Below are 18,174 nucleotides of genomic sequence, written 5' to 3'. Positions count from 1 at the left end.
GGAATTTGGTGCACCCTAATGTGAATGCATTGCATGCCAGTCATTTGTAACAACCCATTTAAAACAGCTAAACAATGGAGACAAGTCCACACAAAGCTGTATAGGAAAGAATTGTGGTGGCACAGAACCAGCTGGCAATCCCTGAAGTACTGCATCACTTGTGAATAGGCCAACATTCTTCTTGGCAATGGCATGGCAGTCTGGTGAGAACTCAGAGCTCATCGGGGCAGCTCTGGATCATTTTACTTTGGGGGAAATCAGTGTCCCTCTTGCAGAGGTCATGTTTCTACAGAGTTTGTGTTTCTACTACCTCCTAAGTGACCAGACACTGCAGGTATAGTTCCTGCCTCATCTAAAAAGTTATTATATTATGAATCATGTGACATCTTGTGATATTAATGTGATTAAGGTTGTTTTTTTTTAAGGGCATTTTACATATGCTTGGAGATGTTTTTCTTCTAGGTGAGCAGTATGGGTTAGCGCCCCAGCCTGTGTCCTCCGTGAGGAGGAAGCCCAACAAACCCTCGGTGAGGCCTTTAGGAGGGCCATTCAAGCAGCAAGCGGAGCCTGCAGCACCACCTTCTCGCTCGGGTGGAGTCTGCGGAACCATTGCCCACCACTCCTGAATGAAGTGTATGGTGCTGGGACTCCGATGCAACGCACAGGTCCTGGGCCTGGTGAGAGCAGAAGTGGACCTGGTGTCAACCCACAGAGCCTAGTCCTTCCATGCACCGGAAGCATACCCCCCAGCCCTGGCAGAGTAGGTCTGTAGTAGTTCCAACGGATTGTGTGGCCCTGGTTTTTCCCTAATGGGACTGATTGAGGGTAGCTACTGGGACGTAAGGCGGGACTTGATCACGCAGGCTGGGTCACCTGAGTGAGGGGTATGATGTTCGAGAGACCCGAAACCCCGATGACCTTGGGATACATCACTGAGGATACGTCCCAGGTGCATCCATGCGATGTGTTGTTATCATCATCATCCCTTCTGTGTCTTAACCAATTTGACTAAATGACAAAGCTACAGTAATGGAATTTCAACAATAAACTGAATTTTACACATTTCCTTTCAATAATATTCCCATTATATGCAACAAAAAGAAGCACAACGACAACCATGTCTTTTCTGTTTAAATTATATTGTTTATTACATACGGTATGTCTACCAACGCTTACAGCAGCACTAGAACTTGTCAGACGCAACACATTGCACATATAGTACTCTGCTCAAGGCAGCAAAGTACTCTTACAGTAGCTCTTCACTAGAATACTTTAGGAGAAGACCAATAATCACTACAACTCACAAGAAGCGAAAGAAAGATCTCTCACAGTTACACAGACACAAAAATAAGAACCATTACTATTCAGGAGCCAGAGCAGATGGGTCCTAGTGCACTGTGGTGCACCGTGCACTAGAACACAGGTTTCAGTGGTGCCACAAAACAGGCTTGGACCTTGGATTTCAATGGCGTTCCATCTTCTCTCTGAACAGAGCGAGCGACCTAGCGTGGCATATACTGTATGTGTGGGGTTGTTTATTGTTGCACAGTGAAAACACAAAGGCCCAAAGGAGACAGACCAGCTCAGATAGGGTGCCTGAAGTTCCGGCCAGCGAAGCGGGCCTTATCGCCAAGCTCTTCTTCAATCCTGGAAGAGAAACATGATGGTTTCAACTGGAGCTGTAGTGTAAACTGTTATACAAGTCAGGTATTTTAACCAACTAGCATGTCTGAAACACTGTAGTCTGCAATCTACCCCCCCAACAGAAATATGTTGACAGTGACACAGATCATTTGTTCCTTCAGTATGATGAAAAGGTGTCATTATGCACATGTTTGCCATGTGAAGTTACTATCATCTTAATTATGAATTATGTATCATGTTTCCTGACTGGACTCACCTGAGCAGCTGATTGTACTTGGCCAAGCGCTCAGATCGGCAAGGTGCACCTGTCTTGATCTGGGAAAGGAATCAAACATACAAGAGAAAATGAATCAATATAATCCAAAAAATGTATCTGAAATTGAAAACCATGATCTGCATGTTGAATCAAAATAATCAACTCTGTGACAATCTCTTGAACTGAGAAACCAGGTAGAACATAGTATTGAGTAGTGATGGGAGATTAATCGGCAAACAGATTTTATTGAAAAATATAATAAAAAGCCTTTTGTTATGATGAAGGCTGCAAATTATATCAATGTTTTCTGGGGAAGCTTTCAAAAAGCCAACAAGTTTTTTTTTTAATTCAGAGTTTATAAGCCTTTTTTCAGAATGGGAAAAATTATATTTTCTTAATACAGAATGAGATCATATCAATTATCGGCCATAACAGCAATTAATTGTATCGGATATCGATATCGGCCAAAATGTCTCATCGGTACATCCCTAGTATTGAGAATTGGTTTTACCTGTCCAGTACAGAGTCCGACTACCAGGTCAGCGATGAAGGTGTCCTCCGTCTCTCCAGAGCGATGGCTCACCATCACGCCCCAGCCATTGCTCTGGGCCATCTTGCATCTGGAATACACACAAGATAGCTTAGAACATCGTTGTTAAAGCGTTAGTAGTAACTGTATGTCTTCTTTGAATGACAGCCTTTTGGACACTCACGCCTGCAGGGACTCTGTGACGGAGCCGATCTGGTTGACCTTTAGGAGCAGGCAGTTGCAGGACTTTTCGGCCACACCCTTGGCAATGCGCTTGGGGTTGGTGACTGTGAGGTCATCACCCACCACCTGGACTGTGCCGGCTGTGTCGGCTGTGAATTTGGACCATGCCTCCCAGTCATCCTGGTCAAAGGGATCCTCAATAGACACCACTAGGAGGGGAGGAGGGAGTAGTGTTATTCTTCTGCCTTACACATGGAATGGCGGAAATACCCGTATGTGTCTCTCAAAGAAAAGTCTTAGCATTGTTCAAGTAGCTTGTGTACAGTAACTGTGTGGGGGAAAAAAAACAGTGTTGATGATAATGGTACACCAGTGATATGAACTACCATGATTTGAGAGGGCTTAAATTAGGTGGTGCAGATATTTTATTAGCCTCTCTCAAGTTGTATCGGCACTTCTCACAGATACTCTTAACACTTTGATTGCTGCAAGATCTCAACAGGCCTATTTGGATGTTGCTGCCGTTTAACATTGCACAAAGGCCTTGTTCGGGGGCCCACAGTAAAATGTTCTCTTATAGCGAGAATCACACGCCTACATCAAAAGAAAGCTGAACTTGTCCACTTCAATTAAAAAAATACATTTTGATTTTACCATGTTCCATTCTGGAGATATTGACCTTTTTGCAACACCTGCATTTGCCTGGAAGTGGTTATCTTGAACAGCGAGCAGAGTTATGGATGGTTTAAAGTCAGAGACATTGACAGGCAGATATAAAATTGAACCCAATAAATATCCTATACATCCTATACACCGAATGAAAGCCCTGAATGTGTACTTTTACGAGGAAAACAGTAAACATTGATCCCATCTACAGTTAGACAGTAATTGGTTATTGAATGCAGCTTGTGCCCACCAGATAACTTCAGAGAAGACATGGACGTGAACTCCTCAATATTCACAAAATAAGGCCTATAGCGACATATAAATACTATATACCGTATGAAACAGAAGACTCTCTGCTTTCATAAGGAAAAAAATTGTACTGTAATAATAAAAAAATCACACCCCTGTGAAGTGAGCAGTGCAACTCTACTTCTCTACTTATTCACTACAGCTCGCTATATACGGACTGAGGCAGAAAGTCATGTAAACCTTTTATTTACAGTTTGGTCTGTAAACTTCTACTGTAATAATAAAAATCACACCCCTGTGAAGTGAGCGTTGCAACTGTTCTGTACTTATTCACTACAGCTCGCTATATACGGACTGAGACAGAAAGTCATGTAAACCTTTTATTTACAGTTTGGTCTGTAAACTTCTACTGTAATAATAAAAATCACACCCCTGTGAAGTGAGCGGTGCAACTGTTCTTTATAGTTGCGCGGTGCAACTGTAGAGAACAGTTGCACCGCTCACTTCACAGGGGTGTGATTTTTATTATTACAGTAGAAGTTTACAGACCAAACTGTAAATAAAAGGTTTACATGACTTTGTCTCAGTCCGTATATAGCGAGCTGTAGTGAATAAGTACAGAACAGTTGCAACGCTCACTTCACAGGGGTGTGATTTTTATTATTACAGTAGAAGTTTACAGACCAAACTGTAAATAAAAGGTTTACATGACTTTCTGCCTCAGTCCGTATATAGCGAGCTGTAGTGAATAAGTAGAGAAGTAGAGTTGCACTGCTCACTTCACAGTGGTGTGATTTTTTTATTATTACAGTACAATTTTTTTCCTTATGAAAGCAGAGAGTCTTCTGTTTCATACGGTATATAGTATTTATATGTCGCTATAGGCCTTATTTTGTGAATATTGAGTTCAGGTCCATGTCTTCTCTGCAGTTATATCTGGTGGGCGCAATGTGCATCCACCCAGTATCCAATTTATGACAAACTGTACATGGGATCAATGTTTACTCTTTTCCTCGTAAAAGTACACATTCAGGGCTTTCATTCGATGTATAGGATGTATAGCATATTTATTGTGTTTATTGTTATATCTGCCTGTCAATGTCTGACTATAAACCTTCATAACTATGCTTTCTTTTTGATGATGATTGCCGCCTCGCCTAATCTATCTCACTGCTTTCATTGTTTTGATCGCAGTAACATTGGGGGGGGGGGGGTCATGGGCACATTGGGCAGCAAAAGTCTTGATCCGTACGGCTATAAAAAGTCCCATTCCACCGTTCGGTTCAGAACTATAGTATAACGGCGAGACGCGTTGTCATCAGCTGATTTTGTTTTTCAAGCTAGTGTAGGGGAACATGCCTGGGCATGCTAGCCTGGCACGGCCAGACTCATAGCGAGGGTTCACTGATGTTTCCTCCGGGGAAGAATCTTCAGTGAATCCCCGCTATGAGGCTGGCCAAGCCAGGCTATGGGCATGCAGCTTGGGGGCGATGGAGGGGGAAAAAAGCGTCACCCGGCTGTGATGTCGACGAGAAGGAAAAAATGACTTCCACAGATGACAACACCACGGTTTAGGTCGCGGAAAAGTTCGTTATACATTACACCCGGGTCGATTACGTCCCCGACGCGTTCATTGCGGTCTTATCACTACAATTATAATGAATAAAAAAGCGTTACAATCACACGTCTGAGCGATCTCCGATTATGACGGCTCTGCATGGCGATACGTGATCCACCAACGGAACACTGTCTTGTCGTGGCAGCCCCTCGATACTGTGGTTAGTTCGTAGTATTGTAGGCTCGGGGATCGTTTGGTCGCTACAGTATGAAGAAGGAAACATGCATCTGTCCATGTGTGTTGCAGATGTTATGCATTGCAATGCCGATCTGGTGCATATGTGTTTAGGCAATAGGCAGCGTTCCGTTCAGCGTTCAACTGGCTTCTACACGTAAAGCGGCCAGCCCTCCTGTTTTCAGGAGGGGAGGGGGGTTTTTGTTTTTTGTTTTTTTTTTCTGATCACGTGAGCGGGAGTAAGCAGCAATGATAGGGCGATGGTTCTTCATTGTCCGGGTGGGTAAAAAGATGAATGAAAGTATTCTATAAAAAAGTGATTGAAACGTATTGATACGTGATCCGCACCCGACGTTTGATTAATTGATAACGTATTGATACGCGATCCGCGTTGGGAGTGTTAAGAGTTAATCAAGTACTAGGGCCGTGCCCGTTCCAATATATGAACAGGAAATGTACAGTGTGGGTAAAGTGATATAGATAGATCACATTGATTGGAAGGGAATTGTTAACGAATGATCTTGGGAAATTGGTTGAACTTGGGCACAAAATTATTATATAAGATGGATTGTCATAGATAGATGGATATCTGTCATTGCATCTCTGTAGGTATTCATCATTTTATTGTACAGACAGCACAGGATGGCGGTCATTGCGCTGTCAGTAATTGGGTAGCTTTGGGAGTGTAGCTAAATGGACCCGCTCATTCAATGTTGTGGTCTCGAAACAGTGCGTCACCCACGTGCAGTTTAAACGTATCGATGGCACGGGATGGTGGTCATTGCACTGTCACAGTAATGTAGCTTTGGGAGTGTAGCTAAATGGACCCGCTCATTCCATGTTGTGGTCTCGAAACAGTGTGTCACCCACGTGCAGTTTAAACGTTTGCGGTGGTGATCGAAACAGTGTGTCACCCACATGCAGTTGAAACGTTTGCGGTAGAAAGAAGCAGGAGAGAAGTGGTAGGCGATCGTGTTCAATGTTGTTCCAAAATGCCGATGCTGCCCGTCTGCCACGCACGCCCCGGAAATGTTCCCCGTGTGGCTCTGCTGCAAGACGCGGTCTAATCCCTAAAGGGGAGGTGTCGAAAACGGGCCTGATGCACACATGCAGAACGCATGTTCTATGTTCCGTCTGTGTTTGATGGCCGCCTCAATGCTTTTCCAATGGGAGTCACATGGTTTGACCAAACATTTGTGTTCTGTACGTGTGTATGAGGCTCAGACAGACACTTTTTTCTGACATCCAGCATTTCTTAAATTTAGAATAGATAACACACATTATGCATCATTTAGAAATAAAGTTATTAATATGAACAACAGTTATCTACGGTATACAAACTTATAACTTTAACTAATATTGATAGCATGTAAAACCAATGATAATACTAATCACTAATGGTTTAATTGTCACTTCACAATCCCATTCCAAAGCCTTTAATACTTAGACTTCCAAGGCCATCCAGCCAGCTATGCCCTTTCTCATCTCTACCAATGCAAGTCGTTGAGGCTTTGCATCTCAAAAGGGTGACAAGAACCATATTAAGAGGCCAAGGGGCCTATAACCTCATTGTAATAAGGATAAGTATAGGCTTGAAAACCCACCTGGGTAATCCTTGACAAAGCCCTTATAGATGTCGGCCAGCTTGTCGGAGGAAATGTAACGGCTTGGGTCGTCAGGGGACTTGAAGTCCAGGTCGTACTTTCCGGCCTTGTAGAACTCAGAGGCGGCTACGTCCATGCCGATGACAATCTTGTCGGTGTAACCAGCCAGGGCAATGGCTTTCTTCAGTAGTTCCAGGGCTGAGGACAGAGAAGGAAAGAATGGATATTAAAACATGATTGGGCTAAACTAGTAGCTTGTTTAGTGATTACATAGCATGAGAAATAAATGCCCAACACTTTCAGTATTGGAGACTCATTATTACATTTAACTAATACACCTTATAGAATCAAATTAAAGGCTACTGAGCTGTGATGTGCCTGGGGATCACAGACTAGTCACATTAACCAAATGCTCCTGCGAGTTGCTAATGACTTGAGTTCAAATCCAACTCTGGTCAAATCTTATCAGGACCCCATTTTATGGGGGAAATGTGTTGGTGATCGTGTAACTACATGTAAATAAAGCAAAAATGGGCCAAAAAGATCTAAAACAAAAAACAAAACAAAAAACACGGTGGCCAGCCCTTCTGGTTGCAAATAGAAATAAAGACGTGATATTGTAACTGCAAGTCGTATAATATTCTCAAATTGTTCCACGGCACCCCAGCTGGACTTACGTCACAGCACCCACTTTGAGTTACCCTGGTTTATATCCTCCCCAAGACCAACACGCAGGTGTTGGGGAGTGACAGGGTCTATACACATTGGGGAATTGTAAATGACTCAACTGTGTAGAAAAGATAATTCAATAAATTAACAAAATTACCATCTAACAAACAAATGAATAAAAATAACTAGTATTTCCTACAGGTTTGTCAGGGCACCTGTCCAACAGTGGCAGGAACTGGTAGGAATAGTGTTGTTCTTCCACACACACACATTATGCCCTCCTGGTGAAACGCTTCACTGTCGAGAAGCAGCTGGCAACGCCAGCTGACATGTGGTTGTCTATAGAGTGCATCCCCAAGACCAACAAGTAGGTGTTGGCAATGACAGGGACTATACACATGGGGGGGAATTGCCAATTGGGAATATTTGTTTTATTAAAAAAAAAAAAAGTAAACAAGTAAAAGATACTGAGATACGCTGCTTTGAAATCAAACTGAATGAGAAGAGCTAAATCACAATGGCTGGCTGAATCCTCGTCCCAGAACCCATGACCAAATAAATAGTGGAGGGAGGGGGGGGCATACTTAGTTTAGACTAGTCATTGGTTAGACATGGGTTAAGGTTAGGTTTAGGTGTGCTGCCCCGTGGGAGGTTAGGTTTAGGGTGAGGGTTTGAGATAGGTTGTAGTTGCAGGACTAATGACTGGTCTAACCAATGACTAGTCTAAACCAAAAACTGTCTAAACTAAGTACTGCACCCGTGGAGGGAGTTTGTTGGTTAAGTTAATACTAGGGTTTTGGCCAACAAATCACTACTGTGACCTACTGGGGCATTTGCCATCTCAGCACCTTGATCTTTCTCTGAGTGCAGTCAATGCATTCATTATTCAGTAATGCTTTGAGGCTCTAATTTGGAAGCCATCTGTCGGCCCAGGAGTGGCATGACTGGCCTGAGCAGCAGAATAGGGTCAAAGGGAGGCTAGTAGTCTCATGAGGGGGTGGGGGGGGGGGGGGGGGGGGGGGGGTAGGCTGCTGTTGAAACACTGGCCTGGGAGGTCTAAGATTGTTAACACTCACAGGACCCTCCCTTTCAGCGGGCCAAGTCACATGCTAAAGGTTTTTTTTTTTAAAGATCAAACTAAATCCTTATTTCCAAACACAATGGGAATTCTATTCCGAATTCAATCATTTGGGAATTTAATTCTTCTATGCAGTTTGCTCTTAGTTGGATCAGGGCCACGCTTCTATTGTTACAAGCAGGAGAAATGGCTTCCCGTCTCCTCTCACCTTCCTTGTTCTCCAGGATGTTGGGCGCGAAGCCACCCTCATCTCCTACATTGGTGGCGTCTTGGCCATACTTCTCCTTGATGACATTCTTGAGGTTGTGGTAGACCTCTGCACCAATGCGCATGGCCTCCTTGAAGCAGCTGGCTCCAACAGGCAGGATCATGAACTCCTGCATGGCGAGCTTGTTGCCAGCATGGGATCCACCATTGATGACGTTGAAAGCCTGAAGGAAATTAGAGGGGATCCATGTTCAGGCTTTTAAAAGGGTCCGTTGTGGCCATTAGCAAGATTCCAATATTACATTTATATTTCTTTGTCTGTACACAAGTGGTGATTTGTACACTCCCTGCATCAACGCAAGACAACTTTGTAAACAGCTATTGTACTTGGTGACTACAACCATTATGAACCTGAAATTTAGCATGTCATGTTCTATGATAACAGTTCTGAAATTAGTGCTTACAGGGACAGGGAGGATAACTTCAGGGTTGCCAGCCAGGTCAGCAATGTGACGGTAGAGGGGCACGCCCTTCTCTGCTGCACCAGCCTTGCACACAGCCAGGGAAACGCCCAGGATGGCATTAGCACCAAACTTGGCTGAGAGGGGCAAAGACAAATATCATGACAATATATTCTGAAACAATAGTGCTCAATACCACGGTTTCTTGGCATTAATTTTGTACCCCAATCTCTATTGTTAATTAAAACAAAGTTTAATTGTCCATTGTCGGTCTTGAGATAGCCGACACAATCTGGGCACAATATCAGCTCTTTTAGCACTGAGGCCAAATGACTGAATCAAGTAGCAGCTTACACTTGTTCTCTGTGCCGTCCATGTCCAGCATCAGCTTGTCAACCTTCTCCTGCTCCAAGACATTCACGTTCTGAGCAAGACATAACATGGCAATTAGTGCAAGTGAAGGGAAGTCATTATCTCTAGGTAAACTTAAAGTTGAATTCTGTCTGGTTAGTTCAAAAGACCACACTGCAAATAATTATGTTAAAGTAATCACAGCAGCTCAGACATCTACCACAAATTGCAGGTCTGCCACAGGGTACAGTGCATGTGTCATATTCAGAACTGAATCAACACTTGACTCAGAGTGACAGCACAAAGATCACTCATTTAGTACTCACTTTCATTTCTCACCTTTTTATTTAAACATTTACCGTCAAGACATTCTGTATAGACTACTACCATAACTAAGGTCATAAATCCTCCCATTATGTAAATATGTACTTGACTTCTAAGACACAAAAATGTGAATGACAAACAGAATGGCTCATTCTTCGCTGGTAATCGGAGAAACTTTCTGATGCCTTTACACTAGCACACAGTCATGTTAGTCAAACAATAAATTGGCCTACCTTGCTAACCAGTGCAGGTGCTATTGTTTTATTGATATGCTCAACAGCTTTTGAGACACCTGCAAGGGACAAGCAGACCATCACTGACCCAAGGAAAATAAAGACCATGCAGTAATAGCAGGCATGACAGATGATCACACAGTCATTCAACAAACGTATGATTATCTACTAGTAATCATACGGAGTATAATGAATGATTACTCCAGAGATCTTATAATTGAATAAATATGATCCCATTTGTTTCCCCCGCCTTTTTATTTTTTAAGCTCCGTAATCATCTGTTAATGCCTGCCAAGTTAGTTTCAAAAGACAAACCCACTAATTCATGCTGCTGTACACTGCAATACGTTAGTTCCGCATTCCCGTTTTGTCCACACTTTTTACCTGATTACACAGAGCTGGGGCCAAGAACTCATTTACATATTTAACAGCTCTTTTCACCCCTGACAGAGAAGGAGGAGAGGTGGGAAAAGGGTCAGGGATGAAGGATGAAGGGACCAAGAATGTATGGAGAGACCAAGAGTGTATGGAGAGGAGGTGAATGTAGAATCTAGAAAGAACAAAATAAACAGCTGTCAGGATAGGTCAGTAGAAGGGAGGCCTACTGTACCTTTGCCCATGTAGCGTGTCTTGTCATTGTCACGGAGCTCTAGTGCCTCATAGATGCCAGTAGAGGCACCGCTGGGCACTGCGGCCCTGAACAGACCTTGATGAAACACAGGAAGTTTGGTCACCGTTAGCGTTATACAGTATACAGAAATGCTGCATCATGGTTCATGTTCAACGGCAACTGTTGTCTGCAAAGGTTGACCACAGTTCAATGGCACAGTTGTAATGAACGAATGTTGAAGCATCATTCCATCATCACTATCCAATGTATGGAGTTCAGCTTTTTGAGTGGTGTAAACCACTCCTACAACCCACCTTGCTAGTGGGTAAAGTTACTGTCCGTAATCAAAAAATCACACCCGTGTGAACTGAGTGGTGTAAGGTTTTATATAGCATGATCAGCTGTGGTCTGACGTAATGTCTGACGTCCGATGTGAGGTATTATATAAGGTAAGGTATTATATAGCCTGATCAGCTCTGATCTGACGTAATGAAATCACACCCGGATGTGATTTCACAACTGGCTTTTTTTGTGCAGAAAAAATGACCATGGTTGCTACGGTCATCCAGTTCACCCGGGTGTGATTTAATTACGTCAGAAATTATTTTGAACATAGCAACCATGCTCATTTCTTTCTGCACACAAAAGCCAGTTGTGAAATCACATCCGGGTGTGATTTCATTACGTCAGATCAGAGCTGATCAGGCTATATAATACCTTACCTTATATAATACCTCACATCGGACGTCAGACATTACGTCAGACCACAGCTGATCATGCTATATAAAACCTTACACCACTCAGTTCACACGGGTGTGATTTTTTGATTACGGACAGTAACTTTACCCACTAGCAAGGTGCATGAAGAGTGTAAAATAACAACTTTTTTAAATGTTGCATTTCAGCCTTTGCCCTTCATCGGGGGACATGAAGAGACCCACACAAAACATGTTTTGATGACATTTGGTGCAGTAGTGGTTGCTCGGCATTCAAGAGTTAACAGCTACAGAAAGCCACTGCCAGGCACCACCCAATCAGTGACCAGCATCCCCTGCCCTTACAAAGTAATGTTTTTTCTCTGTCTGACAGAACTAGTATGAGAGAGAGAAGATTAAAGGAGAGTGTCCATACGTTTACATTATTCTATGTGTCCTCTGCGTGAACTGTACTTTAAATTCATTTGATGAACTCTTTTCTAGTATCTGGACTAACAGCCGGTTCTACAGGAACTGATATTTCATCAAGTGGACAGTTTGGACAATGATGAGAAACAGTAGTGTACGGAAGGTCTGTCTGTGTGGGCTGGCATTAGCCATTTCAGATTAAGTTGGACATTTTGTAGAAGATGCCTGGGGAGATTGTACTTAATATCTCCCCAGGACTGTTAATAAACATTGTTAAAGGACTGTTTGTTTTATCTCTTTTATAATACACGGATGCAGATGCATGCCTTGTACAAATATCCCCAGGCCTGTTGATAAAAATCTTAAATGATTTGTAAGACTATTTAGTTTGAAAAACTGAAACTAAAATTCAGCTTGTTTTTCCAGGAATAAATAGTGTCTTTTAATGCACTTGTAGCTGCCACCTTCTTGCATCTTTTCGATGCATGCGTCAGCTACCTCTCATTTGTTGGACACCGTCTATCACGGAGCCCTGAGATTCATAACTGGTTGTAACCCTGGTTATCTATCCCTTTAGGTTATTATCACTCTGTCCCTTCAATCCACAAAGAACTTGACAAAAAAAAACTGCCCCCTTGAACACTATTATTTTATGTTCTGTTTTTATCTCATCTCTATATTGAAGGTTTTAAAAACGTGTTCTACCTTTTAATACATGAATGTAGAACGACACAGTAATCCTCCTTCCAGAGAGCAAGCGTCATGCTGACTGCTGTGTAAACCGTAGACTGTGAAAGCTGTGCACAGAGCATGTGCAAGAAGATCCCCGCTAGGATGCCAGAGCACAGCCTCCATCCCACACATACATGATGCAGATGCATAGAGCTCAGCCATTTTGGAATCAACCATGTGAGCAGAAATTGGGGACATTCAAAATCTATTCAGTTTGCCCACTGTCCTAGAAGCCTCGGATTTAAGGCTTTGCCAGGACGACAGCAGTTATCCAAGCAATGGTTTCAGGCTTAACAAATCAAATGCATCAAGATATAAACTCTAGATTGAAGATTCCAGAGATTTTATTCATCACTTGCTTTGTGCTTTTGTGTGCAGGGCGTGGCTGAAAATGAGCACCCGTGCCCTGGGTAAACTGAAGAACAAATACTGTTTAAGTGATGCTAGAGCATCTGAAAATAGCAGCAACAGCGAGCAGAGATCCAGTAGTACCACTGGGAGGCAAAGCAGTTATATAACATGGTGAAACACATTATATGCCTAGCTGGTGTACCTTTAGAGCACCACTCTCCTTTCGACTATGCCACAAATGATGCCAATTTGCCAAATAACAAGGCCATCTAAATTAATAGTGAACAAAAAGGCGCTACATACAAAAAGCTAGAGAACCTAGCAACCATAAGAGACTAATGAAAGAAAGCAGGGCTATAGAATAGAGATGCTTGTCTCCAGGCAGTTTTCAATGCCATTTCAACGCCTTAATCTAAGCCAGTTTCAATCCGTCTCTACTCGTTTCCATGTCATTGGCAATTCAGTGTTCTTCATTAACATTCCCAGGACATTGAGTTGGGTTGAGCGGTTCTTTTGTTTAAGTTCACAGGGCAGAACACAAACAGCTTGGCATCAACAGGACACCAAAACCAGGATCACGGTCAGACCCAGTTGATTCCAAGCATATGAACATTTATATGCTTTAGTTTCAACTAGGACTGTCCTGGCCTAATTGTCAACAGCATACTGTATGCTGTATACTGTATACTGTATGAGTGCATGTGGTTTGTCATACGGTGAAGGAAGGCAGAAGTATCATTTACATGGGTGTCCGGTTTGTACACATTACAATTTAGGCATTTGGCAGATGCTCTTAATCCAGAGCGATTTACAGTAAGCAAGGACAAAAACATAACAGTGGAATATCTATATAATGAATTTATACGTTTACACTATAGAGTGCTACGTCTACATAAAATGCTATCTAAGTTACTTAAGTTTAGCCTTTGCATACGCCCGTGATATCGCTCTGAGGCTTGGGCAAGTGCTACGGGCTAAACATTACATTATTATGGCATCATACTCCTAAATTGTGCTGTCTATAGACTATATGATATTTGTGTGTGTAGCAGATACAGTAGGTAAAGTAGTGTGATATTACAGGAGCTATTTCACACATCCACCATTTGATCCTCTCTAGACCCAGAGTTGGCACCAGGGGAACACATACCATTACCCATGTTGGAGTAAGTACAACTTACACCAAGTCACTTTAGCCATCTAGGTTCAAGGTGATTAGGAATAATAGGCAAACCACCTAGAATTAGCATTGTACATTCATACAGTATATTATATGGTGAGAATTAAGGTTTTATACGAGTAGTGTGAAAATAATGCAAGTTTGTTGTTGAATCTGCTTAACCTACAGTGAGAAGTATGGGGGCTGCACAATATAATGGTGAGATACTGAAATCACAACACAAGATTGACTAATACCACCACATCAAGCAATATGCTGATGAAACGTTGGACACTTTCCTGCACACAGTATTCAGTTTCCTGCCAGTATGAATGCTTGTTTTGAATGATGCTCCAACAGTCATTTGGAGGAGGTTCATCTCCATTTAATGTAACGTCTACCGTTGTTCAAATGATATTAGACTGTAAACGGTGCTCTCCCAATCTTCTCTTTATCTTTGAAATTCCTTAATCAGCCCCTACATGAAATAAATCGGGCTCTTGATCATTCTGACCATCTTTCTTTTAGACATCCTTGATTATGCGACTTATTTTGTAATTACTATGACTAGAGCGGTGCCTGTTGGAGCCTCTACACTACAGTGTCCAGAGCCCAGGCAGAGGCCTTTTTGGGGCGGTTCTGGACAACCGTGGGTTTGACCGACTGGACATCAGGCACTGCACTCCCTGTGGTGCACTGGTGGTGTGGAACGCGTGTGTGGAATTTGAAGTCGGTGGGGCGAACGGTTCTCGAGTTATGTGGATTACAACAGTACACACACACACACACACAGACAGACTTGGTGCATTTATAGATAGATGTGACATCACTATTTGACATGAAGCCAAGTTCAATTTCCTGGCCATGGCTATTATTGGCTAAACAATAAATCCCTTTCCATTTTATTGTATTTAAGAAACCTGCATGGTTCCTAGCCCTTCAGTAGATTTACCATACCTTTCTTGGTGTACAAGTCGACCTCCACAGTGGGGTTGCCACGGGAGTCAAAAATCTCACGTGCATGGATCTTCAGGATTGACATGGTTCTAGAGAGAAATAAACAAGGGAGGAATGAGGATACGTCAGTCATGAGCTGCTAGGACAAACAAAAAACACAGCATACTGACGTTGATTCAATAAGGTCTAATGCTTTGATGTAGAGCAGTGACTTGGCAAAATCTGTGAGTCTGGTTGGTATACTCAAGGACAAAGTGGGCATAAAATGTAAACCCCATTGTCGTCATCTGTAAATGTCATTTAGAGACTCAGCAAACAATCTATAATAATCTTGTAGACTACATTACTTAACAAATGTAAACGGTGGGAGGAATAAATAAAAGAAAAAGATATGACCAAGGCATAGAGATTAGTCACAGCAAGGTGTGGCCAGTGCAACAATGCTCTCAACAGGTGAATTCATAATCAACTTCATGAAATCTGTACTGCAGCTTTTAGCACTGTACACTGTCTGATACCTGGGAATAGTACTACAACATGTTAAAAAAAAGTGCTGCTGATACTGCTGTGGTTTGAGTTGTGGAATCAACAGAACAAAGCAGAAAATAATGTGTGACAACTGACAATGGGAATGAGTAAGTCACAAGTTGGTAGTTGGTACATGTTTGACTGAGTAGTGGCCTAATCTTAGTCAGCCTATCTGTCCAAATTCCAGACAGAAGTGTACTGTGCGAGAATGGAATGGATGGGATGCATTAAACCAGAATGGATTAGCATTGTTCTTACACCCAATGCCCTGACTTTCTCATCCATCCATTTTTATGCATCAATGAATGAACTAGAGCCCAGCCCCCCAACCAATGGAAAAAACCCTGCCCTTACATGTATGTGTGTAAACTTGCCTCTGGCCATAAAGCACAGGGGACTGAAGCAACCAAATGTATGACAGAAAGAGACAGAAGAGGGGTCCTGCTGTCAAAACACTGCTGTTGAATGTTTACAGTTCAACAGCATGGGCCAAGCTACAACAACAGCCAAACTACAATAATAGCCTAACAAAAATATAACACCTATGCAGCAACTGGTATACAGTGTAGGCTACAGTTCTATATACAATACATTTCACAATTGTTAACCTTTTGTTAATCGGGTCAGTGAAGTTGGAAAAACTAGTGAGTGAAGCTCTGGTTCCACAAAATGGCACCCTCAGGCAGCCAAATAATTAAACACTGAAATTGGATATATTAAGGTGGCCCTCAAATGCTTTAACTCGTTTCAATCTACTGGGTTCTGTGTTGGTATTGTTGCTGTATAGTATATTTAATATTTTTTTATATTAGAAAACTAACTGCCAATACATAATTATTATAGTTAATTAAAAGCCGTCGCCCGTCTGTGGAAGTGAAGAAAATACCCATTTTGGCGATGCAGGGTGAATATCTATTCTATGCTATGGGAACCTTGTATCAAATGCAACAGTTCCCTTCACACAATGTTCTCGTCTGGACACACCCCCAGGTCTGACACAAGCAACTGGTAGCAAGCACACTGCTGCATAGGCCATTAATTCTGTATGGCTCCATGTGAGACGTTATGAAATAAAAGATTCAACTCAAATAAGACTAGTAGACGGTCATTCGTTTACAAATGAACGTTGTTTAAGTACGGGCTAAAACTGGGCTGCAACTTGAACCCCCCCACTGCAGTTCTAAATGGAGTGACATCTCGCCAGCTGACGGCCAGGTTTAAAAATAGGCTGTAGCCCAGCCTGAACCACCATTATGTCATGTTAAGTTAAGATAAGCACATAACTCCCAAATAAATACGGTTTAAGGTAATATACAGCAAAACAGCCAAAAATAAGACTTGGGGGTCATCGTAGAGGATGATGAGGAACGCCGTGTACCTACAATCACACGGTCAATGAAATACAGCCCCGCAAAACGTAAAAACGACTCGTCTTGGAATGACTTCTGGTAGACTTGTAGATAAAACCATATTCAGCCACGCCAGATAATAATAAAAGTAGTAAAAAAGGAGGCTGGGACTTACCTTTCCGGGTTTAAGACTGCGTGCAAGCCGGGTAGTGCTCTCTGTAATGCGTGCTGGGCAGAGAAGAAACTCGTCGTGATGTTCCTGGCTGATGATAAGTGGCCAGAAGAAGGCACAGGAAGGAGTTCTCGCGATATGATTGGCTGGGGCCGAGCTGGCGAGTGCGAGCGGCTCTGCACGTTCACCAGCAGCAGCATGCAGCATCACCACGCCTTCTTCCCATGTAGAAGACACACACACATGCATGCATGCATGCACGGGGATGCGCCATGCGGACATCTTTTTCTGTCCTTCCATACATGACAGACGGCACGACGACCAGCATCATCACTTTTACATAGCATTTTTACATAGTCATATGTCTCTGTCTCCGGTTCCTGGGATCGCTACAATATACTTTCTTTCTTTCTTTCTTCTTTTTTTGTCAAGAAGAACGTTATATATATATATATATATATATATATATATATATATATATATATATATATATATATATATATATATATATATATATAACGTTTTGATGAATTGAACATGGTGGACCCTATTGTAAACAAGTGTAATGCTTAATTACGTCGTCCACTCACAGTTAACAGCCTTTGTATTGAGTTTGTGCTTGAAATGTACTGTAATTATGCAAACTGTTAATAAATATTTCAATCAATCAATACAATACAATGTAACATATTGTGTACATTCTTTTTTTTATTGAAAAACAAAAGAGGTAAAAAGAAAAGAAAGAACAAATAAGAGACCCCATAGTAGACTAGTAGTAGTAGTGGGCCTAGCCTAGAGCATCACAGATGCAATTTTGTGTTTGCAACTTTGCAATTATCTGTAAATGTGATAACAATAGATTGTCAACACAATAGATGATAATGGAAGGAATGTATAGTATTTGGAGGACTCGGAGGAGCAGTGATTTAATATATTTAATCCGTGG

General features: G+C 42.2%; 1 protein-coding gene across 2 annotated transcripts; it reads right to left on the bottom strand.

Moving 5' to 3' along the window:
• Positions 1 to 1,122: 1,122 nt before the first annotated feature.
• On the bottom strand, positions 1,123 to 17,379 carry eno1a (enolase 1a, (alpha)). Of its 2 annotated transcripts, none has more exons than XM_079523829.1 (12): positions 17,232 to 17,379; positions 15,180 to 15,268; positions 10,857 to 10,952; positions 10,631 to 10,689; positions 9,693 to 9,762; positions 9,342 to 9,475; positions 8,879 to 9,101; positions 6,924 to 7,121; positions 2,614 to 2,821; positions 2,412 to 2,520; positions 1,901 to 1,959; positions 1,123 to 1,647 (listed from the first exon to the last, which is right to left on the bottom strand). In XM_079523829.1, the coding sequence occupies exons 2-12, from the start codon at positions 15,262 to 15,264 to the stop codon at positions 1,584 to 1,586; spliced, it is 1,305 nt and encodes a 434-aa protein (XP_079379955.1). In that variant the 5' UTR covers positions 15,265 to 15,268; positions 17,232 to 17,379; the 3' UTR covers positions 1,123 to 1,583. The 2 variants fall into 2 exon arrangements, with proteins under 2 accessions (XP_079379955.1, XP_079379954.1); XM_079523828.1 differs by lacking the exon at positions 10,631 to 10,689 and adding an exon at positions 10,247 to 10,305 and having other exon boundaries at positions 17,232 to 17,378.
• Between the last annotated feature and the right edge of the window lie 795 nt (positions 17,380 to 18,174).

Source organism: Electrona antarctica (genome assembly GCF_951216825.1).
Source record: "Electrona antarctica genome assembly, chromosome: 2".
In the NCBI taxonomy this organism is placed as follows: Eukaryota; Metazoa; Chordata; class Actinopteri; order Myctophiformes; family Myctophidae; genus Electrona; species Electrona antarctica.
This window is presented reverse-complemented; position numbering and strand designations above follow the sequence as displayed.

Excerpts from the sequence above, each read along its gene's own strand:
- eno1a (XM_079523829.1), bottom strand. The coding sequence starts at position 15,264 with ATGTCAATCCTGAAGATCCATGCACGTGAGATTTTTGACTCCCGTGGC. Across the intron at positions 7,122-8,878 it reads CATCCTGGAGAACAAGGAAG|CCCTGGAACTACTGAAGAAA; the intron begins GTGAGAGGAGAC and ends CTCTGTCCTCAG. Across the intron at positions 2,521-2,613 it reads GTCACAGAGTCCCTGCAGGC|ATGCAAGATGGCCCAGAGCA; the intron begins GTGAGTGTCCAA and ends TGTGTATTCCAG.